The sequence below is a fragment of the Puma concolor genome, chromosome C1, assembly GCF_028749965.1.
Source record: "Puma concolor isolate L17-30 chromosome C1, mPumCon1.1.hap2, whole genome shotgun sequence".
NCBI classification, from domain to species: domain Eukaryota; kingdom Metazoa; phylum Chordata; class Mammalia; order Carnivora; family Felidae; genus Puma; species Puma concolor.
This window is the reverse complement of record NC_141674.1, coordinates 95,601,088-95,625,274: the sequence shown is the minus strand read 5'-3', so window position 1 is coordinate 95,625,274 and position 24,187 is coordinate 95,601,088. Positions and strand designations below refer to the sequence as shown.

The 24,187-nt window shown below is 42.4% G+C and overlaps 2 protein-coding genes across 2 annotated transcripts; one reads left to right on the top strand and one right to left on the bottom strand.

The window, feature by feature from the left end:
* Positions 1–200: 200 nt before the first annotated feature.
* ATP5PB (ATP synthase peripheral stalk-membrane subunit b) lies at positions 201–15,159 on the bottom strand. Its single transcript, XM_025932249.2, has 7 exons — positions 15,008–15,159; positions 14,692–14,728; positions 10,636–10,781; positions 8,318–8,481; positions 7,643–7,768; positions 2,168–2,347; positions 201–898 (listed from the first exon to the last, which is right to left on the bottom strand). The coding sequence occupies exons 1-7, from the start codon at positions 15,045–15,047 to the stop codon at positions 821–823; spliced, it is 771 nt and encodes a 256-aa protein (XP_025788034.1). The 5' UTR covers positions 15,048–15,159; the 3' UTR covers positions 201–820.
* A 108-nt stretch (positions 15,160–15,267) lies between these two features.
* Positions 15,268–24,039, top strand: WDR77 (WD repeat domain 77). Its single transcript, XM_025935147.2, has 10 exons — positions 15,268–15,519; positions 15,774–15,959; positions 16,962–17,103; positions 17,386–17,435; positions 20,230–20,300; positions 20,435–20,489; positions 20,963–21,034; positions 21,601–21,709; positions 22,259–22,327; positions 22,919–24,039. Exons 1-10 carry the CDS (start codon positions 15,405–15,407, stop codon positions 23,076–23,078), a joined length of 1,029 nt encoding a protein of 342 aa, XP_025790932.1. The 5' UTR covers positions 15,268–15,404; the 3' UTR covers positions 23,079–24,039.
* Positions 24,040–24,187: the final 148 nt, after the last annotated feature.

Below are 24,187 nucleotides of genomic sequence, written 5' to 3'. Positions count from 1 at the left end.
AATTTATATAGTAAGTGAATATATTATCCATCAATAAATACTGAACTGATATCTATTGTTTCATAAATTAAAATCCTAAGTCAATGAAAATAGCAATTATCCATATGGTACATATTTTCAAATATTTCCTATTATGTAAGCTGTCCTGTGTACAAGGACATCCTTATACAAGTATGGAGAATTAAAAGCAGACAAACCTATAGAAGGGAAGATTTTTTAAATTTATTTGCTGGATTCTTTAGAATAATTTTATGACACATTGGGTCCATATTTTCTGTAGACATATTACTAAAATAACAAAGTCAATAATGTGACTTGATACACAAGATTTCCTTTAGTTATTTTAAGAATACTAAAAAAGCTTTAAATTTCCAATAGCCTGTCAGTTGGCCAGGAATAGCTTACACTAAATTATCAGTTCAATGACATGTTTGATTTTTACCCATGTGACAAATGTTGAAATATTTTAGAATATTACACAACTTGAAAAACCTAGTCTCAGCTGTCACTTTAATGCAAGATGGTAGAATTAATTACAAATTTAAACTCTAACTTGGTAATCTTTAGTCAGGCAACAAATTTTATTAAAAGCAAACTGCTTATTCAAAAGTGATCATGGAACAACTCAAAATACAGAGCAAGAAGGATGAAAAACATCTCACTGGCCAACAGGCTGTTTTCATTCTCATGTGAAATTCAAACTTCACTTTTGGGAAAGGTTAAGTGTAACTTCAGTAGACAGCAATACAGAAAGACTATGCCACATCGATGAGTCTCCTTGGTCAACTGCTTCTAGCTGTCTCCACAGAGATAGATGCATTTACAAAACTGGCTGTGCTTGAGCCTTCTTTGCAAGGAGCTTCAGATCTGCAATGCACTTGGCAATTGTCTCCTTCTCCTGTGATAAAGAAAGAGCAATCTGTTTAGACATCTCCAGATCATGGAAGGGTATAAACATTGTAATTCTAAAGGATACCTCCTACAAGATCTTGAGGCTCCTACAGAATCTCAAGATGGATTACTGGCTTGATATGATAGACTAGGAATTCTTTATGTGACATAGGGGAGATACAATTTATTTAAAGCAAATCCCAGAAACTAGTTAAAATCCCCTGGCTTACAGCTTTTATGAGTGAAACCTACATAGAATTTGAAGCCAGACATTCCTGTAACCACGTGTCACCGATGTTACACAGCTAACAGTTGCTTGAAAACTACCAACCTTAGTAACACAGAAATGTTAAAAATGAGAATAATTTTGTCTCTTTTCTGTATTTTTTGTTTTCCCCGTTTCTTAAATAAACGTGTTACTTTTACACAAGACAATTTGTTGAGAAAAAAATCATTAAATGTTGATAGACCCTGTTTTTCTAGTCCTTGAGTGTTACACAGAAAATGACTAGAAATGCCTACATATACTATATATTTGGGAAAGAAGAAATCAAGTAAAAAAAAAAAAAAAAAGAATATAAACTTTAAAAAGGAAATCAAATTTAGGTAAATAATAAAAACATTTCTTTTCCATTCATGACCAGTGATTTAAGTGGCAAGGAAGAGGAAATGGAGTAGAGATCATGGAATGAGGAAATGGAAGGGACTCAGAAATAGCTTTACTCAGTCTGCTGTACAGAAAAATGAAATCTGTTGGTTGTTTCCCAAATGATGGAACCTGAATACAAGTCTGCCACAAGCCGTGCCAACTACCTCCCGCTGTCTCTGATACTGAGAGATTCTCTGATACCAAGTTCTGAGTGAAGAGGAAAGCCACCAAGGCAGGTGGGCAGCGTCCTCCAAGTTACCACTACCCAGAGAAACAAAACAGGGCGACCCCATCGTCTGGAGCCTAAAGACTCCCCACCAGCGGGGTGCCTAGGTGGCTCAGTGGGTTAAGCGTCTGACTTCGGCTCAGGTCATGATCTCACGGTCCGTGAGTTCAAGCCCTGTGTCAGGCTCTGTGCTGACAGTGCAGAGCCTGTTTCAGATTCTGTGTCTCTCTCTCTCTGACCCTCCCCTACTCATGCTCTGTCTCTCTCTGTCTCAAAAATAAATAAACGTTAAAAAAAAAAAAAAAAAAAGACTCCCCACCAGCAATTCCTAGCCTAACAGCGCATCAGCAGAGGCTCGTCAGAAATGAATACAGCTCCAGAAGTTTCAGAACATCATGTACCTGCTGTGCAGAGATGCTCTGCACCACATGCCTCTCCACCCAGTTTATCATGTGCTCTTGTTCCTTTCGACGCATCATGTTCTGCACAGAGATGTGATAGTCCAGGCGATTCTTTACCTCCTTGTATACTCTATGCAGCCGTTCCCGGTAAGTAAGTTCCAGTGCCATAGCAATGTTATTCTGAGGCAAAATTAAGAATTGATGAAAACTGTTTGCATAGTTGAAGGATCATTTCCACTCTGCGGATTCTGCCAGTCAGAACACCCCACCACTTTCTTGTACTTTACACAAAATTATTTTATTTAATATGAGTAAGAGACACGTGATAAAAAAATTCTAATAGCATATTTACAGTAAAAGTATGTTTGAAAGTATATACAGTAAGCTTCCTCCAGTCCCCCCACAGGCCACCATCTTCCTGTATATCCTGTATTTCCTCCCAGAAACATTCAATAAACAAAATACAGGTAAAGGCAGGCGCACGCACGCGCACACACCCACACATCCCTTTTACTAATTATGACACGTAGATCCACCTCAATTTTAAGTTACATTGAATTCTACCATACTGGTGGTTCCATAATGCAGTTTAATTAACTAAGCTCTATTAATAGATTAGACTGCTTCCCGTTTTTTTCTACTACAAATATTGCTGCATCTGCTGCGTATGTCTGCACTTGTGTGTCAGTCTCTATTGTAATAATAACATCTGTTGAATACCTACTATGTCCTAAACACTGTGTGTCAATTCAATGAAGTCTTATCACACCATGGGACAGTTACTATTACTATATCCATTTTATGGTAAACAAACTGAGGCAGAAGCTAAGGAACTTGTCCAAGGTTACAGAGCTAATAAACTGTGAAGCCAAGATCTGAATACAAGGAGCCAGGCTCTAAAGCCCATGCTCTTAAACTGATCAACACTGTCAAATTCCATAGAAACTTGTACTACTTCATTCTCCTACTGGCAACACAAACCCTGACCAATGATGTTTAGAAAACCTTTTACCTCATGCTATTCTCATAAGCAGAAAAAATGAACTCTGTCATTATCTAAGGAGAAAATTTACATATTTAGGAACCATTTACATGTACTCACTTATCAATGGTCCATGTCCTATGCCTAGTTTTCTACTGGGATATTGGTCTCCCCTAAGGTAACTACCCTTTTGTGTCACATGGAACACACACAGTCTTCCCAGTTGGTCATTTAACTTTGTTTATGCTAATTTGTACATGTAAAATTTTTATGAGATCAATTGAACAACTTTTCCTCTTATAATTTCTGGAGTTTTGCAGTTTTTCTATTTTTATTCTCTTTCAAGTTTTTATTTAAATTCCAATAAATATGCAGCATATTAGTTTCAGGTGTACAATACAGGGATTCAACACTTCCGCACATTATCCGGTGCTCATCACAAGTGCCCTCCTTAATCCCCATCACCTATTTCACCCAACCCCCTGCCCCCTCCTCTCCAGTAACCACCAGTTTGTTTTCTACAGTTAAGTGTCTATTTCTTGGTTTGTCTCTCTCTTGCTCTTTTCCCCCTTTGCTCATTTGTTTTGTTTCTTAAATCCCACAAGTGAAATCATACAGGCTGTCTTTCTCTGACTTATTTCACTTAGCATACTACTATCAACTCTATCCACGTCGTTGCAAATGGCAAGATTGCATTATTTTTTTTTATGGCCGAATAGTATTCCATTGTGTATATATACATCTTTTTTATCCATGGATTTTTTTTAAACTGAGGTATAATTTAATTTTTATAAACTGAAGTATAATTTCAAGTATATAACATAAATTCAGTATTTTGCATTCATTGTGAAATGGTCACCAGAGTAAGTGTAGTTAACATCTGTCACCACACAGAAGATCCTGATTTTGTTATCTTTATTAGAAAGGCTTTGCCAACTCCAAAGGAATTGTATTTTTTTTCACGTTCTCTTTTTCCACTTTTATGGTTTCATTCCTTAGAAAGACCTTTAATTCATTTGAAATTTATTTTAGTAGAAAGCAAAAGGTAGGAAGCCAACCTCATGTCTACACAGGGGCCCAATTCTCTCCCCTCTATGATGAAACTGGCACGTCTAAATTGCCTTAGCGTTTAGACCTTCTCTTCCGTGGCACCACCCTGACCTTCTTTTCATGCAATGCACATACTACGTATAGTTTCTTATAATCTTATAATGGGTTTTCATATTTGGCAGGATAGGTTCTCACTACTTCTCTTTTCCAAAATATTCCTGGGTATTCTGCTTCTATTAATAATCAATTTGTCCAAGCCCCAACATCCCCTACCCTCAGGCTATCAGTATTTTCCTTATAAGAATGTGTTAAATTTAGAGATTAAAGCAGGGAGAGTGTATGTCTTTATAATATTGAGTCTTCCAATCTAAGAACAAGGTTCTTAGAACCTTAAACCACATGAGCATTTTCTATTTTTTGAAGTAAAAAGTTTGTACTTTTATAGCGAGGTGTACTCGATGCATCGCTTCCTAGATGGTTTATCTTCTTCCACTGTATTTTCTAACTGACTGCTATTTGTATACGGAGGGCACTGATTTCGTTTCTTAGTAACGTTGCACCCGAACAGCTGACTGAATTTGATCATTAAAATTTTTTAACATTTATTTATTTATTTTGAGAGAAAGAGCACACGCAGAAGCAGGGGAGGGGCGGAGAGGAGAGACAGAATCCCAAGCAGGCTCCACACCATCAGCGCAGAGCCCGATGTAGGAGTCGAACTCACAAACTGTAAGATCGTGACCTGAGTCAAGATCAAAAAGTAGGATGCTTAACGGACTATGCCACCCAGGCGCCCCGAATTTCGTTACTAAAAGAGTTATGTTGATTCTCTTAGGTTTTCTAGGTATATAATTAGGTAAGCTTTAAATTATGATAACTGCCTCTGCTAAATTACAGATCTTTTATTCCTTTCTCTTCTCTAATACCACCTACTACCTCTAGATTAAGATCAAATCAACAACAGTGACAGGGACACTGTTATCTTTTAGTCTGTAGTGTGAATCCTTACAGATCTGCCTGTTACACAGAGACATTAATCTCAAGCAGGCCCTTAATACCTCTAAGTACATTTCTTTAGTCCACTCATCTTCCTGGCCTTCTTTCTCCTAATCTCTGGTACCTCCTTGACTACTTTCACTCTCAGCAAATGACCTTCATCCTGCTTCACTGAGAAAAGGGGAGCAGTAAGAGAACTTCCACAAACTTCTACCACCACATAACCTAGTACACCTGAATCCATACTCGTGTACTTGCCTTCCTTTCTGTAACTGCGGCCGAACCGTGGATGCAGCCCATCCCCCTGCACGCTATGTCCCAAGCCCTCTGGCCTACTAAAGGACATCACTCCAGCAAACCTCTCTCCCCTTTCCTTGCATCAGTTTTTCTCTCTCTCCTAAATTCTATCAGACACTAACATGTAATCATACTTTCCATCTTTTAAAAATCTCGATTCCTACATCCTCCCCTCCTAGCTGCTAATTTCTCTGCTCACTATTACAGTAAAACTCCGTAACATTTTTGAGTTGTCCTTACTGACTCCACTTTCTTCTTTCCACTTTTTCTTCAACCTACTCCAATCACTTTACTAAAATAGCCCTTACCAAGGTTACCAAGAACCTCCATGTTGCTAAATGTACAGCAAATTCTTAGGCCCTTTATTTCCTCACCATAACTAGGATGACTACAGATTGACACTGTCCTTGTTTTCACCTGTTTTGTTTTGTTTTTTTTCTTTTCATCATGTTCTAGTCTTGTAATTTTAAGTACCATCTGTCAGCTCACGACCTCCCCAATCTCCAGCCTAGAATCCTCCCCATAAATTCCAGACTCCTACATCCAATGGTCTGTACCTAACAACTGTACTTGGCTAACTTGTAGGCATTTCAAACCAGTGTTACAAGACTGAAGGCTATTTGCCAACAAAGCAATCAGAGTGACACTTCAACAAAAGTGGGATTGTATTACTCCTCAACTTAAAAGCTTCAATGACTTTCTCATTCAGAGGACAAAGTCCATAGAGAAGCCTACAAAACTTTACCTGATCCAGCCCCTGACCACTATCTACTTTGCTACATTTTCTCCTCCTCACTCATTCCTCTTCAGCTACACTGGCGTCCTCACTCTTCCTGGACTACACCAAACAAGTTTCCAGGTGTAGGCCCTTGTGATTTTTCTTCCCTCTGCTGCAACGCTATTTTCCCAGAAGTCCACATAGCTTCTTCAGTCTCTGTTCTTCAGGTCTCTGTTCAAGTATCACTTCTTCAGGTCACTGTTCAAGTATCACATTAGAGATCTTTCTAGACTGCCTGATAAAAATAACTCCCCCCTTGTAAATCTCTTTTCCTCTAATTAGTTCCTTTTAACTCTATTCCTTTCCTACCTAGTTAATTGTTCTACATCTCACTTATTACCAGTTGGCATTCCCATCTGTTCAATTACTGTTTTTCTATCATTCTCTCAACCCCTGGCTAGAAAGCAGACTCCATGAAGGCAGACTTTCTTTTATTCCCAACACCTGCCTTGACGATCAGGAGCTATTAAGTATTTCATAAACAGAAATGTCGTGACTACCTATTTGAGTCTTATGAAAAAGCTGTATCTTCAAAAGTCAGATTTTATTTCATTCTCTGGTTGAAATCCAAATTATGTATAGAAAGGTTTTAAAGTTTTCTGAGGTTTTTAAACATTTACGTGCTTGAGAATCCTTATGAATCAGTTTTTAAAAACATAGCTTCTGCTTCCAGTCTTTGACTGGGTCCAAAAACCTGCACCAAAGACGACTGACACATGTGGAGACCACACTAAGAAATACTGGCCTACATCCTTAATATTTTAGATACTTGTATCTCATTTTTCATTTCATACATGCTTCTGTAACATAAAATATCAATATAAGGCCATGTCACTATAAATATCAGGCATAAAGCACTGGGCTCAGAGGAGATAACAATATGATTGTTAAAGCAAAAATACTTGAACGTGTTCCAAAAATGTTCCAGAAACTAAGTAGTTTAGCATCTAATGATGCCTTGACTGTAGTAAAAAGTTCCACTGTTTTCTGAATTTGCTTTGTAAACTGGAATATAAGGTATCAGATTTCCTCACAGCAAGCATATATGAAACACAGAGCACGTACTTTGCCTATGGCCTTAGAGAGCGAATACCATTTTTTAGTCAGCTATAATTTAATAACTACTTTCCTTCTGTGTGGATCCAAAATATGTTCTTTTATAACTTTTAATTTTAGAGTAGTAATTCTAATTATTTATCCATTTGACAGATATTGAATATCTAAATAGCTGTAATTGCCAACCCCCACCCAAATCTCTTTTCTTAATAAAATATGTTCAACATATTCAACCATTCCTCATAAGAGATTCTAATTTTTGTTTTAAATGCACACAAACGAGTAACCATTCTCCTTAGGAGGTTCTGAAACCTACCCTCTGGACATCAAAAAGGTAATGGCGCTTTTGAACCAGTGCTTGCTGTGACTTTTCCATATCAATTGCATCCTGGATCTGCTTGATGGAAGCCTGTTTCACCTCTTCTAGTTGGGCAATTTTTTGCTGCAATTATAATTTTACAACAAAGATCAATGAAAGCATAAAGGATAACAAGAATAACTTTATTTCATGCTTCTTCAAAGTTATATTCTTCATTTGTGAAAACACCCACAAAGAGACATACAGATACAGGAAAAAATGCACAAATTCTTAAAAATAATTGCCCACAATAGTTACACAACATCCTGTTGAATGAACAAAACTGGAAAAACTGGAGAAAGTTTGGTAGATTTAAAAAAATTTATCTCAAATTAGTAACTATCATTAACACAATTTTCCTCATTATAATTAAATTCACTTCTTGTTAATTAACATTAACATCAGAAACATCACTTGATGGCATTGATGCTTTCAATTTTTTTTAATGTTTGTTTATTTTTGAGAGAGAGAAAGAGAGAGCAAGCACAGAGCCTGACGCAGGGTTTGAAGTCATGAACTGTGAGAACATGACCTGAGACAAAGTTGGATGCTTAACCGACTGAGCCACCCAGGCGCCCAGCATTGATGCTTTCAGCACAATCTAAATTGAGAAATAAGGTTTATGATTCTTACCTCATTGAGTTTATCAGCAAATTCTCCAACAGAGGCACCGTATTTTTTAATTACATAGATAAGCAATCCTATTGTTGATATGGCAGTAAAGGTCTCTGCAGTGATCACATATATTTCTTTGGACAGAAAATATAAGATAAGCCCAGTTCCAAGCACATAGGGTCCTAAAAGAAAGAAAAGTTATTTTATGATGGATATACTGTATCTGAAAGGGAAGACAAAAACTTCTGCATTTTATTAGTTGAAGGTATTATATAATGATTTTAAGATAACTGGATTTAAAGATGACCCTGCCCTGAGGAGCCATATGGTAGAGTTGAAAGAATAAGGATGTGGACTCCAGGAAATCGGACTCTATAACACGTAAGAAATATTAATAATCTCTGAATTTAGTTTCCTCATCTGTAAAATGGGAATGGTACCTTCTTCACAGGGTGGATGAAACTGAGAAATAATGTATGTAAAGTGCCTAGCACAACTGCTTAACAAACCTAAACGTCAGGTTACTTCCAGAAGTAATTTGTGCGGCAAATATACAATTTCTTTATATTGAATAGGAAACAGACACTGGAAATAAGCAAAAAGAACCCAATATAAAAGCTGTATGAATTAAATAAATTGCAGGATTCTCAATTCTTACAGCACCTAATTGCAATGCTACAAACATAGCTATCTTTTTCTTTAACCAGGACATGAGTTCTGAAAGGACACAAAAGCATGATGTATGTCTCTTCAGGATCTTCTGCTATGCCTCAAAACATGCGAGACAAGGACAAAGCAGGCTTTAGGGCAGCATTTTACAGTTTTTCTGAGCAACACTAGTACCAGAGAATGTTAGGATGTATTATGAAAATAAAACGGTTATAGTCTAAAATGTATTTTATCCATTTTCCTGAAAAAAATTTCAACAGTTCCTTTTTTAAAAAATATTTGCCTCCAATATATAAATTTTATTTTTTTTTAAGTTTATTTATTTTGAGAGAGAGTGTGCATGCATGCCCACGTGGGACAGAAAAAGAGGGAGAGAGAATCCCAAGCAGGCTCTTCACTGTCAGCAGGGAGCTCCTAGAAACAGTGAGATCATAACCTCAGCAGAAATCAAGAGTTAGACGCTTAACTGACTGAAGCACTCAGATGCCACTCCAGTATACAAACTTTAAATCTGACTGTGAATCAGAAATTTTATTTTATCTAATGTTTTTCTTATTTTTGAGAGCGCACAAGTGGGGGAGGGGCAGAGAGAAGGGGACAGAGGATCTTAAGTGGGCTCTGCACTGACAGCAGTGAGCCCAATGTTCGGCTTGAACTCATGAACTATGAGATCATGAAATAAGCTGAAGCTGGATGCTCAACCAACTGAGCTACCCAGGTGCCCTGAGTGCAAATCAAAAATTTTAAGTATGAATTTGCGAAAAAGCCTATTCATATGTAATGTTTTTTATCACCTATGGGGATCTGAGGACCCTAATGCTTCTTGCAAATTCAGGTACAGAAATGCTATTTTAGGCCACTCCCTGGAGGGTTAAAACAAAACAAACAAACAAAAAAACCCAAAAAACTTTGTGGTTTCCTATGTCCCACAGTCACACCAGTAGTTGTAGCAAGAAAGGCATTGCAGTAAAAGTAAAAAAGTAAAAGTAAACACTGAATTGGAGACCCTGGGTGTAAGTCCAACTCAGTCACTAAAGACAGAATAAATGTCAGCAAATTCTTTATTTGCTAGTTCTTCTGTGAAATAAAAAGTTCTTACAGGACTGTTATTAAGGATTAAATAACGTAAGTGAAAGAATACTGCATTATAAAAATGTAAGATCTCAGAATAGTTTATGCCTTTTTAAAAGGGAAAAACCTAATATGGCCCAATTTCTGTTTTAATTCTTATATATGCAATCTAATAATCTCTCTGATCTCACCTAGCTTTATTTCAATCCATAGTTCTTCCACTAACTGACAATACCTTATACAACTACTCATTTCTTTACTGTCTGTCCTGTAACAGAACACGTGTTCCATGATGGCAGGCACCTTAGTTTGCCCCTGTATGCCTAGAAGAATGCCCTGCATAGGGCAGGCATTTAATAAATGTGGTGTATCAACAAATGGCACAACGCTATAAAATCAAGTTAAAATCCCTAACACATTTACCCAAAGACAAGTTAGAGCAACCAAATCAAAAGTGTTACATTGAATAACTTCCACAATTTACTTTTGACTTCATTTTTGGGGTATATATGGAAGAGGTAAGAGACCACTAAAATCCTAGGTACACATAAACCATACCATGTAAACATACTATCGAACACTGGGCAAATGCTTACCTGTTACGCCAGTTTTGGGATAAAGGAACTGGAAGAACTCCTCGGGGATCAGCCCAAAACGAACTTTTCCTCCATATTCAGGAAGAGGTGGTACAGGGGCAAGGCTTGGCTGCCCTGTGTGAAAGATCCTTGTTGCCTGCAATACCCTTCGGGTAGCAATTATACAAATTTAAAGCCTATTCTTTAAAAAGAACACAATGTACGCACAATTAGTAGAAACAATGAATGGGGATGAGGACAGAGGCGATTTCCCACTGTCATAATGGAAAGGGAACGGACCAGGAACAGGAAAGGGAGGGTTCAATAATTAGCTGTGTGACAAAGGTGAATGACTAAAAGATTTGTTTTGTTTTTTAAAATGTTTGTTTATTTTTGAGAGAGAGAGCATGCAAGTGGGGTAGGGGCAGAGAGAGAGAGAGACCGAGGCTCTGAAGTGGGCTCTGCGCTGACAGCAGTGAGCCTGACATACGGCTCCAACTGATGAGCCACGAGATCATGACCCGAGCCAAAGTTAAGATGCTTAACTGACTGAGGCACCCAGGTACCCTGACTGGAAGTTTTATGTAACTATCCACCCAAACCAGAAGCCCTTCTGTAGGTCTTAAAGGTCATCTGTCTAGCACTTTGTATGTCTATTACTGGAACTGAAAACATAACATAGACCCTGCAGCCAGATTATCTGGGTTTAAATCCTAGACGTGCCACTAGACTTTGAGCAAGATTAAGCTTCTGTAATCAGATTTCTCTCCGTAAAGTGGGAATAAAGAACATGCTTTTACAGGGTTGCTGTGAGGATTTTATGTAAAGTCTTAGAATGGTGCTAAGCATACGGTAAAGTTCTATGTAAGCGATTAGCTATTACAGTACAGGTCCACTGTGTTGAGAGCACCTTGATGGCAAGGACTTTGGCCCTTCTGAATATGCTCTGCGATGGTGTGCTAACTAATCATGGTGTGAAACAGGCCTTTTCAGTGTCGGACAGATTATGTTGGTCTTTAAGCTGAACTGCTGTGTACAAACTCGAGACCTCTATCCATTAGTTCTAATGTTATTTTTCTATGTAACACACATAACGCTCGTGCATCTGGGTTAAATATCTTCAGTTCTCTCACAATCCTAACTGTCCCCCACAAGGAGCTGTCTGGTTTTATTTACTAAAAGGAGATATACAGAACTGAACATAATACTCTAAATACAGCTTGATCAATTCATTCGTTCTCCAAATATACATGGAAGACCTGCAAATGCCATTACTGGGCTTGAATCACTGTACTATTACCATGGGTTTGTAAACTATGCTCATATTCCAACAGCTCAAGGTTGCATTTTTAGAAGTTACAGTATATTGGTATTTCATTACAATTCTGATGAAATAAAATCCTCTAGTCTTTTTATATATGCTGTCAGCTCCGTCTCCTTCAAATTCCCAACATGTTTTTGTCCCCCACCCCCCTGCTCTGCCTCTATCCCTTTGCAATGTAGGCGTTTATACTATTTCATTGATGTTGGTTTGCTGTTTGTCTTTTGAATATTTCTCCTCTCAATGTCTTGGCTAGCCCACCAACTTTTGAAATCTGAGAATCATGCTCAAGATTCTTTCATTTAAATGAGGGTTTCTCAACCTCACCACTACTGACTTTCTGGACTATTGTCAATTTTTTTGTTGCTGTGGAAGGCTGTTCTGTACACTGTAGAGTGATTAGCAGTACCCCCAAGGCCTTTATACACAAGATGCCAATTAGCATCCCCTCTCCCACCCAGTGGTGACAACCAAAAATGTCTTCAGACATTGCCAAAATGTCCCCTGGAGAGCAATACTACTCCAGGACGAGAACCAGATTTAAATCAGTGGTTTAAATCTTGAACTATAGAAGTTGCTTCAACAAGTTCTTGAACTATTTAAACTTGCTTGTTTAAACTAGAAAACTTGCTTCAGACCAACTCAAATTCTCTCCCCAACTGCCTTAGTTCAAGCCCTCATTATCTCTGGCCTAAACCAGTTAACAATCCCAAACCTGGTCTCCCTGCTTCTCGACAAATATACCTCTTAAACTTAGCTCCTCCCCGCTACTGCCAATGTTTTTAAAATGCAAATTTGACTTTAAAACTCTTCAATAGGCTCTCCTGCCTACAGAAAACAAACTCCTTAATATAGCATACACGATTCAGCACCTGTCAGATTTTATATCATCTTCCTTCATTCTCCTACCCTCTAGCCATATGGAACTACTCAGAGCTCTCAAAAACAAACAAAAAAACCAAAAACATGCCTCATGCTGCTCCTTCTGCCTGGTATGTCTTTCACTAAACGGCTGCCAAGCCCAAGCAGCCTTCACAACATTTCAAGCATATCCTTTATAAAGGCCTCCCCAATCTCACATTCAGTCATCCTTATGTCAGGTGTTGGCAGTACAGCAATGAGCAGACAAGGTCCCAGCCTTCACATTCTAGTGGGGTTGTGGAACGTATGAGTGTGTAGGTCCACATACAATTTCAGGCACTGAAAGTCTATGAAGAAAAATGGGGTGGGGTAAGGTAAGGAGCTAGGGAGCAATGCAGTGCAAAAGGCTTTTTTGGTAGGAGGTCAGACGACACATGAGTCAATGACCTGGGGAAAAGAGAGAACAAGTACAAAGACCCGAGGCAACAGTAAGCTTGGCAATTTTCAAAGGAACAGCGAGAAGGCCAGCATGGCTGGAGAGTGTGCTAAAAAGAGAATATAAAGAGATAAATCGAGAGGGAGGATGAGATCAATTCATGTTGGATCTTCTGCGTTATGGTAACTCTGAATTTTATTTCAGTGGGATGGGGAGCTCTGGAGGGTTTTGTTGGGACTGGGGGGAGGGGTGGGGGTCATGTAATCCTTAAGGCTACTGTGAGAACAGGTTGTAACAGGACAAGAACGGAGAGACTACTGAAATAGACCAGGTGAAAGTTGACAGTGGTTCATACTTCAGTAGCAGTGGTAGTGAAAAAAACAAGAGTCCAGATAAAATCTGGAGGAAGGGCCTTGTTGAATGAATTAAATATGGGATGTGGAAGGAGAAATCAAGGATGTTCCCTATATCTTATATACAGTTATTTTATTTATGACTTCTTTTACAATGACTTGTTAACTTGTCCATATGGAATCTTTTTTTTTTTCTGATAAGCTAGACGCAATTATAGCCTCACTTTATTGCACACGCAAAAATGACAGATGGATTAAAGCCATTTTTTCAAGGCACAAATAGCTATCAAATCTTGCAAGATTTAGGACTAAGTCGGGAAGCAAAAAGAAATTCCAAAGAAAACTGACATGTTTTATGAAACATGAGTGACAGACGGTAACACTAATCACATACTATGTATCAAGCACTGTTCTTAGAGTTTCACAGTAACCAAGTCTCTTAGTTCTCATAACCCACAATGTACTATTATCTCCATTTTGCAGATGAGGAAATTGCAGTCACACAGCATCACAAGTGGAGGAACCAGGTGTATCATGTTCTAGCTTTAGAATCTTTGCTCTAAACCATTACTCTCTACCACTGCCTTCTCTAGAAGACTGAGCTCCACAAAACCAAGTTAGTTAGCCTTCCTCATTTTTCTATCTCTGGTTATGTAGGTAGGAAGACATTTACTGAACGAATGATTTCTCTGACTCTTAAGATTTGGTAGTAAAAGTTGGAATCTGGGAGAGACTGAAAACAACATTCTTCTTTTATTTAGCAGAACTCGTTTTTGGGTATGCAATCTATCAACTCCGACTCCGGCTGTGGACTGTGGCAGCTACCTCTAGCTGAAGGTCAGAAGGGAAAGGGGCGGGGCTTAGAAGACACCAAACACCAGTTTCCAGCTTAGTTAGAACACATCGCTTAGCCTATTAATCTTTGCCGTGAGATGACACAATGTTCCAGGCGGTTAGAACAACACAAATGTTTGAATGAGGCTTTAAGCTTTTCAAAATTACCTAAAGAGGGTAACTTCAGGCCTAAAGCTAAAAGGGGGTTACAGAGACATGAAACGAGGTGATAAAACAAGGACGAAGGGCAGTATTACACCTCTCCTACTTACCCTGGACCGAGGAAGGCTGCGTTCTTCAGACGGGGGGCTACACAGAAACAAGGCGCAGGTCAGCAAGGTCAAGGTGAAATCTCGTCTGCCCCTCCCTCGGTCCCCGCGAGGCCTGCCCACTAAGACCATGGACTCCTCTTTCCTGTCCCCCGGGACTCCCACGCTCCCCTTACGAGAGACGTAATTCATTTCTCACTCAGGCCCAAGTCTTGCTGCGCCTTTCTACACCCCATTTCCTCCCACCCCTCCCATGGAATCCTAGACGCATTCCTTTGCAATCATCCTGATAGCCCGGACTAGGGTCTAGACGGCTCACCCGCTGCAGCGGCCGCAGAAAGCACCACCCGGGACAGCATAGTCAGCGAGGGTCCACGCAGCACTCTCCGCGTCCTAGTGACCCGGGCAAGAGACACTGTCAGGGGCGGGAGCAAGATGGTCGCTCACAAGTCTCGCGAGAACACAACGTTGCGTCCTCTGGCCATTAACTGGCCTCGGATTTTTTTCTCGCGATAAGAGGCACGGAACGCGGAGACCCTTTTGCCAGAGCGCAGCCGGCTGCGGAAGGGAACCGTACAAGCAATTCTCGCGAGATGTAGAGTGACCGTAGCTTGTGGAGAGGGGCGGAGGCCCAGAGGGGCACCACGTGGGGACTGCCTGGAGCTGTCTCGGGCGGGCGTTCAGTTTGGGTCTAGGCTGGAGTTGGAACCGTGGAGATGCGAAAGGAAACGCCGCCCCCACTAGTGCCCTCGGCGGCCCGCGAGTGGAACCTTCCCCCTAATGCGCCCGCTTGTATGGAACGACAGTTGGAGGCTGCGCGGTATCGTTCTGGTGAGCCAAGATCCCGGGCCTGGGAGCTCCCTCATCCTGCCCGGGATGCCCTTTCCCAGGACTGGCCTTTCCAGCGCTCCTTCCCGCCCCGCATGCCTTCCTGACCCCCGCCTCGCATCGCCTAGTTCAGTCCCCAATCTTAACCCCGCGTTCCTGAGCTCAGACCCAGACCCGGCCCGCGTGCTGTTCAATGTGGTCACCATGGAGACGAGCCCTTCCACTAGTCCCGTGCTGACAGCTTGTACTTCCCTTAGATGGGGCGCTCCTGCTCGGGGCCTCCAGCCTGAGTGGCCGCTGCTGGGCTGGCTCCCTCTGGTTGTTCAAGGACCCTTGTGCCGCCCCCAACGAAGGCTTCTGTTCCGCTGGAGTACAGACGGAGGCCGGAGTGGCTGACCTCACTTGGGTTGGGGACAGAGGTATCCTAGTGGCTTCCGATTCAGGTGAGTCACTTTCTCCTCGACCCCACAGGTGAAATAGATGATGGGATACTGGTCGGGCTGGACTCAATCTTTAATGTTCCATAATCAGTGCTTAGGGGGGCTTGAGGGTATTGGCCAAAGGAGAGCTCTTGTGTAGTGGGAAAATACCTTTCGGAGACTATAAATTGCATGGGGGGAATTTCTAACAAAATTAAGGAATGGATAAGAACCATTTTATGTTTCCAGTAACCTTCCCAGTATCTCTCCTCAAACCCAGACAATCTTGATCTTAAAGATGATGCTTAAGTCAGTTTGTGTTGTCTCTTTCCATTTCTTCCCATTTTCTTCTTTTTAAATGTCTTTATTTTGCTTCCTTTGTTTTGAAAGTCAGGTTCAGCAATGGCGTCTTTGACATTAAAAAAAAAATCAGTATTTGGGTGTTGGAAGGCATGCATAGAAGTGGGGCATTGAAAACTGAGCCTCTCTGACAGTTGAGCATGAGCACTACATATTCAAGACAACTTTTGGGGTGTTTTCTGTACTTAATCTGCCCCTGTGCAAGACATTCAGTTATTCAGCATATTTTTAAAGATGCTGTGAGACATTTATGCACGTTGTTCAACAAATACTAATGTTCAAGCAATTGGGAAGATTTAACCACACTGGGCTCTGTGCTACACAGATTGTGGAGACTTTAGCCTTGTCTCCTGGGACTTATCTTCCAGTGTTTTCTCACTGGAAGCCAGGTAATGAATTTTGCCAGTCATTCCACCTTTCCTTGTCTTTCTAGAAGTTTTCCCCACCTCGTTTTCTGGATTGTTAACTAAGAAAACAGTAATGCCAGCATAAAGCCAGATGGCTTGGAAATTAGCTAAATCCTCTGATGATAATGGATTTTGCTTTTATAGCAATAGCTTACTTTGTTAGTTTAGTGACAATGGATTCACTTGAACCTTAGACGTGAGTTACTGTCTTGGTGTTGTCCATGCTCATTTCCCTCAACCTTCACCCCACTCCCAACAGGTGCTGTTGAATTGTGGGAGCTGGATGAGAATGAGACACTCATTGTCAGCAAGTTCTGCAAGTATGAGCATGATGACATCGTGTCTACAGTCAGTGTCCTCAGCTCTGGCACACAAGCTGTCAGCGGTAGCAAAGACTTCTGGTGGGTCCTTGTGTTTATCGCTCCTGTATTTTAGACCTCTGCTGGGTTCCTTTACTATCTTATTAGCCTCATCGAGTAACGTTTTGGGCTTATTGTAAGAACCCCGTGATTAATTATGATTAAGATTTTCTTAGAGATATTGCAATCTATTGTGAATAGACCTTAGTAGCAGCCCAGTAAGCAGTGACATTGGACATGTCAAAGGAAGTTCTTGTTTGAACACGTGTTTTTACGTAGATAGTATAGGTCAAAATTAAGACTCTGTTTCCTTTTGCTTCTTAGTATCAAGGTTTGGGACCTTGCCCAGCAGATGGTACTGAATTCATACCGGGGTGAGTACACATTCTTTTCAGTCTGGCCTTAGCTGTTTTGTTGTTATTCTCCCCTTGGGCTCATTGACTTTGGATGTTAGGGGCAGCAGTTCCTTGCCCTCTGCCTGATGGTTTTCTTCCAAAACTATAGTCAGGCCCCAGTATCTGTCCCTAGCCTTTTCTGAATTTCCCTGTTTCTGGTAACGGCCCCACCATCTTCTTGGCCACAGGGGACTCCACCTCTCAGTCCTGTTCCCCACTCCTGCTTCCTCACTATTAGTGGGTCCCCAAGTTCTTTGGAACCTTTTTCCCCTTGGTCAGGGATCTTCCTTTCCATTTCTTTCTTTCTTTTTTTTTTTATTTTTTTATTTTTGAGAGACAGTGTGAGTGGAGAATGGGGAGAGAGAGAGGGAGACACAGAATCTGAAGTAGGCTCCAGGCTCTGAGCTGTCAGCAGAGCCCAATGTGGGGCTCAAATCCACAGACCTGGGATCATGACCTGAGCTGAAGTCGATGCTTAACCGACTGAGCCACCCAGGCGCCCTCTTTTTCCATTTCTGATGCGTTTTGTTTTCAGGCTTTACCTCGCATAGATGGTGGTACTCCCCTCATCTCTCCACCTGTAGTCCCTCATCTTTTGTGGTTTCTGTGACTTGTGGATTCACATCCCCTTTTCTTGTCCTGGCATTCAAGCCCTTCTGTCACTCTCCCTTCAAACATACTGCTCTAATTAAACCCAAGCATAGTAGATCCTTGGCCTTCTCCAAGTATAAACCTGAGACGTGGGAATCTCGAGCTTTTGAGTATTCACTTCCACAAAAGTTTTGTTTTTCTGGTGAGAACCATCACTTCGTATTAATGTTACTTTTTCTGCTTACTTTCATTAATAACAGTACCAGTTGACTTTGTTCTGAGAGCCATTCTTCATGAAGATGACATCTTCACGAAGATAACGAGTAGAGCATTAATGTGTGTGTGGCTAAGAGATGTTCATTCAATGGCTAAGGGCCTTTCCCTGCCAATTCTAACTTTGGAGTGCGTGATTCACTATGTGCCAGAGCAAAATCAAACTCATACACATCCTGGACCTTCAGGGTCCAAGGCCCATAAACAGTCAAACAATGTTAAAATGCTGGTGCCGGAGTCTGTTACGTGTGCCTTTTGTTTCTTAGGCCCACGAGGGGTTTTCCTGGTCTGTGCTAACTCTTTCAGTACTTCCTCTGTTCAGCTTTTTTCATTAGTTCTTTGTATTTTTGTCTGAATTGCAAATCCCCTGAGGGCAGAGGCACTACGTAGTATCTTTTTTTTTTTTTTAAATATAATTTATTGTCAGTTTAGCTAACATAAAGTGTATGTAGTGTGCTCGGTTTTGGGGGTAGATTCCCGTGATTCATCGCTTACGTATGGCACCCAGTGCTCATCCCAACAAGTGCCCTCCTCAGTGCCCATCACCCATTTTCCACAGTGTGGAAGTTCCTCAAAAAGTTAAAATAGAACTACCCTACGTCTTCTTTATCTTTTATACTTTCCCATGGCGCTTGTGTCTGAGCTTTGCTTTCACTTGAACAATCCTTTGTCATTGTGTTGGCTTTCTGTGGAATCTAGGGCAAGGAAAGAACTATGGAAGGTGGTTTGATTACATTCTCCTGTCTTGGGGCAGAGCCATATTCAGACCACTTCAGGTAATCTGGTCAGATGCCATTATAGTAGGTGGTTTCCACAGCATGTAATTAACACATAGCAGCGATCTTCAGAATTTTTAGCATGTCGGCCTGAAAATTTTTCAAAAAATTACCCTCTCACATGTTTTGATATTGGCAACTAATTTAAGTTTAAACAGTTGCAAAGGAAGTAATTTCTGGTCATTTATTGTGTACTGGTTTCAAGGATATGTTTGTCAAAATTTTGGACTTGGAGATTAAGCCTCTTCAATATGCAAAATATCTACCAAATAACCTAACTGGCTAAAAACCAATCAGCACTGTTATGCCAGCTGGCCAAGTTAGACTTCACTTCCTGTCAGAAAAAGTCCGACTTCGTTTTTAGGTTCAGTTAGACTTGTCAGATGTGTCCTTACCACAAGCGTTTGCCATATTTTTCAAAATTGTCATTGTTAGGCAGAAACAGAGATAAGTCCCAGAGCCACCCTGGTGCTCGTGTGTTGTGGTTTGTGGTCCGGTGAAACGGGGCCAGCCCCTCCCCTGGATTTTACCCAGGTGCTCTTTCGTTTACTCTCTGGTTCTTAGGGAAAAGCCCCTTTTGGGATTTTGTACCCCTGTGGGTTTTGTACCCCTAGGCATCGTGCCATGGTGAGGTGTGGGACGGCCGAGAGGTACTTGTGCCTTCTACGCCTGGGAAAACGGGAATGTGAGAGCAGAGGGAGGCAAGGGGCACAGGCAGACTGCGGCAGCTTCTCGGTTCGATTTCAGGAAAGAGAACATCGGAAAAGTTTACTTCCCTAAAAGTAGCAGCGTCTAGAAGTCCCTTGAAAGGCTCTGTGTTACCTGGAGGTGTGTGTGTGCTACACAGCAGGCTGTTCTGGGGTGTACATTCCTTCATGCTTCTTGCTCAGCCCCTAATTCCTCTTTCTTGTCTTTACTAATTCATTTTTCTCCCCCAAGCCTTTTTAGGTTCTGTAACTCCACCAACATTTTCTCCGGGGTTTTGTCTAATCCAAAATCTCTCACAGAACGGGTTAAGTCGCATCCTGAGACCAGGCCTGTTTCTCACACCTCCCTCGGTAGTATCTGGGCTGCTCGGTAGTAATGCGTCCAGCTTCTGCTCTGTCCTACTTCGCTTTCTCTCTCCTTCACAGCTCACTCCGGGCAGGTCACCTGTGTCGCCGCCTCTCCCCACAAGGATTCCGTGTTCCTTTCATGCAGTGAGGTGAGATACAGCCTCTCCTTCCCTCCCCACTTCCTAATCACACTCAAACCTCTGGCCACAAGTCTAGAGTGGACACCTGGCCAGCAGCTGCTTTGGGGATTGTGAAGCCTTTTTTCCATCCCTCCTCCTTCTAGGACAACAGAATTTTACTCTGGGATACCCGCTGTCCCAAGCCAGCATCACAGATGGGTGAGTCTGAGAGCCGGTGGTGGGAGGGTATACTAGCAACCCACCTGGCAGAGGCTTCCTTGGCGAGAGACAAAGGCACAGTCACCAGATCCTCAGTCATTGTGACATAGGGGACGTAATCACTCTCTTTCCCTCTGAGGTTCTATTGATTCCATTTTGTGCAGTGGGGACCAAAAGGAAGGGTAGGCTTGTGGGTGGCCGATTCCGTTCCTGGGACGGGTGGACAGAGGGGCCAGAATTGTTCTCTTCATGCTTTATGCCTGAAACTTGCCTGTGACTCGGGTCCGTCCAGAAAGGGCAGGAGGCTGAGGGATCAATGAGGTTTTGAGGGTCAAGGGCAAGGACACAACTGTCTTCACAGGGTTTGGGAAGGCGAATAAAGGTGCTTCTGGGACTTAGAGTGACTTCGTTTGAGAAGCTTCTTCACAGAGCTAGGCTCTGAGTCTTATTTCAGAGCCCTCTTCTCTCTGCAGGCTGCACTGCCTCTGGCTACCTACCTACCTCCTTGGCTTGGCATCCTCAGCAGAGTGAAGTCTTTGTCTTTGGTAAGCCTGTCACACCACATTTTTACGCCAGGAAGGGGGAGGACGAGGGCACGCTGACCCTGTAACGCACAAGGCTCCAGCTGCACAATCTCAGCAGCGCACTTGGGCATCACCGTATTATGCCAGTGATAAGGCGGGATGATCCAGAAGTGGTTTTCGTTTGGCTTTGGGAAAAAAAAAAACATGACGACTTTTTTCCTGGTAGATTTGATTGCTGATTGTGCATTCCAGCTCCTATATTCCGGGCTTGGCTGCAAGTCGGTGGAGTACAAAACAAGTGGATTGCTATATAGGGACTTCTGTTACAGAACAGGGCTCACTCTCGTGCTCTTGTGGTGATGAGGCAGTGCGTGTGGTGACATAGTCTGTGGTTGAAATAATAACTACCTCATTCATTAATTTTCAACAACTACCAGTGACTAACGATCCCTACTTTACAAAAGAAGAAACTGATGCTCAGAATGGTTAGCTTGTGCAAGCTTGAGGAACTAGCATTCAGATCCAGGTCTGGCTGACGCCAGGGCCCATGCTCTTACCCATTGTGATGGGCTCCCTCTTTTCTCTAGGTGATGAGAGTGGGACCATCTCCCTTGTGGACACCAAGAGTGCAAGGTGTGCCCTCAGCTCAGCTGTCCACTCCCAGTGTGTCACTGGACTGGTGTTCTCCCCACACAGGTACTGTCCTTTGTTCCCAGGGGCCTGGTGGGTGTGAATGGGAACTGCACACGGGGAGTGCTTATGTTTGCAAAGCATTAGCTGATTAGGTCATTCCTTAAAGCAGACGGTGCTCTAATTAAGGTTTCAGAACACGAAAGATCTCTTAAGACCATAGTCCTTTTTTGGGTAGCATGGTCTTGTGTTCACATGGCTAAAATAGGGTCTTGTTCCTGCACAACACCCAAAATGATGAATATCGTGGGCTTCTGGGACTGTGTGGTTGGGAAAGCCTGTGTTTCTGGGTTATTGCTGAAGCTGCAGGGAGGGCCTAGATGGGGTGGTTAGTTGCCGGGATGATGGTCAACCCCGGCTTGCTCCATTTCCCTCATCCTTCCCTGCAACTTGTAATGTGGACTTGAGTGGTAGCCAGACCTTAACCTGAGGTGGGGATCAGGCCACCTCCTCTGGGTTACTTTGGGGTGGGGGTTGAGGGCAAACCAGGTAGGACTTGTCTTGGAACCATGGCTTTACCTCTCATAACCGCCCCCCGCCCCCTTGCTCTCCTAGCTCTCCCTTCCTGGCCTCTGTCAGTGAGGACTGCTCACTTGCTGTGCTGGACTCGGGCCTTTCCGAGGTGTAAGTGTGAAGTGGGGTCCTGTGACCGGGAATCGGGGACAAGAGCGGAGGGTGGCTGGGTCCTTTCTGTCTCCATGCACTGTCTCTCTCAAGGGGGCTGGGTGATGGGAGCAGGCTGACACCGACCGGCTCCCCGTCCCCAGTGCTGGCTCACAACTGGCCCTGGTAGAGGAGGGGTGTGGTGGGCGGTGGGATTTCCAAGTCTGGTGTTCCAGCTGTCTCCCAGAAGGGGGCAGTCTACCCTTTTCACGCGAAGAACACGTATATGAGATGCAACCTGCTGTGCAGTGAAAGGCACCAGAGTCCCTGAATTCTACTGCCTTCTTTGCCATGATGTGCTCTCTGATCCTGGCCCATGTTACTACCCTTGTTGTAGCCACCATTTCTTCATGAAGTTAGGGTGCTGGATTGAAGGGTCGATGAAGTTCTCTGGATGATTACACTCTATCCTGGTGACAAGGCCACACATCTGGTGAAGTTTGTATAACACATCCCAAAAAGGTGCCCTGGATGTGTTGGATTCTCTCTTTTCTCCAAGCCTGCTTTCTCCTCGTTCTCACCGTGCCCATACTTTCCTTTTTTCTCTTCTAGGTTTAGAAGCCGAGCCCACAGAGACTTTGTGAGAGATGCTACGTGGTCCCCGCTCAATCACTCCCTCCTTACCACAGTGGGCTGGGACCATCAGGTCACCCACCACATCGTGCCCACGGAGCCTCTCCCAGCCCTTGGACCTAAGAGTGTTGCTGAGTAGATAAGACAAAAAACAAATCCCCCATGAGTAACCACTCCCTTTGCCCTGCCCTCTCAGTCTGTGAGACCACACAGGAGCCTTATACACTATGTTGATACACTAGATCTGGGCAGTTAATAGGCATTGTCTCTCAGCCCAAGGAAGGCTGGATTCTGGGATCTTGTAGTCCCAGGGAAGAAAAACTTTCCTAAAATTGGATATGTATGTGTGTCTGAGTGTGTGTGTAGATGCATAGTTTTTGGTGGTGGGGGGGAATTAAAATCCATCTTATGTCTTTCCCAAGTCCTTCCCCCACCAAAAAAAACAAAAACCAAAAAAACCCCCAAAAAGTTCACAAAAGGGTTTTATGCTTCCTATGTAGCTGTGCATGAGGAATTGGCCGTGGCTAGATGGAATGTGGGATGTGGGCATCCCTGGATTCTTGGAAGCAGCTTATATACTACTCATGGAGATAGAAGCAACTTTATTTTTTATAAAACTTAATCTACCTTTCTCATGGGCAATGCTTCCATCCACAAAACTCTTGCCCGACTCACCTTGAGGAAGAGCCAGAACACTCATCATAGTTTTGCACATCTCCTTGCCGTGAAACTGACTCAAAAATACATTTTTTGGCTGGTGCCTGTGTAATGCTCCCCACCCCTCGTGGAGTTGTGTGTATGAAAGATGAGTGTTTTCCTGTCGTAGATTCCATGGAAAAAGTTGGGGGGTGGTACAGAGCTTAAAGGCATTTCGATTAAGTGAAAAACTGACCCAGGCTTGCAGAGAAACATGTGCCACATCTCCCACCCCCAAACAGCTTGGGGCCTGACCTCTCCTGGCCTCTGGATCCCTTTCTCTGGATATAGGAAGTCTGAATGCTGTTTTTGTGGACTCCGAAGATTTTAAATGCAGCATCAGAGAATCAGAAATACTGGTTGGTGAAATAAAAAGTTTAGGCTTTGCTGGCCTGTCTTTTGAAGTGTGTGTTATGTGCAGTTGGACACATCTCACTTACGTGAGGCATCAGGGTGTTCGTCTTCTAGCCCGTTGTCTGTGTGCTTCCCCAGCCCTTAGAGCAGCTAGTTGGAACTTAAAGTAAATGTTGAGTCACTTGGGTTGATGGGTTG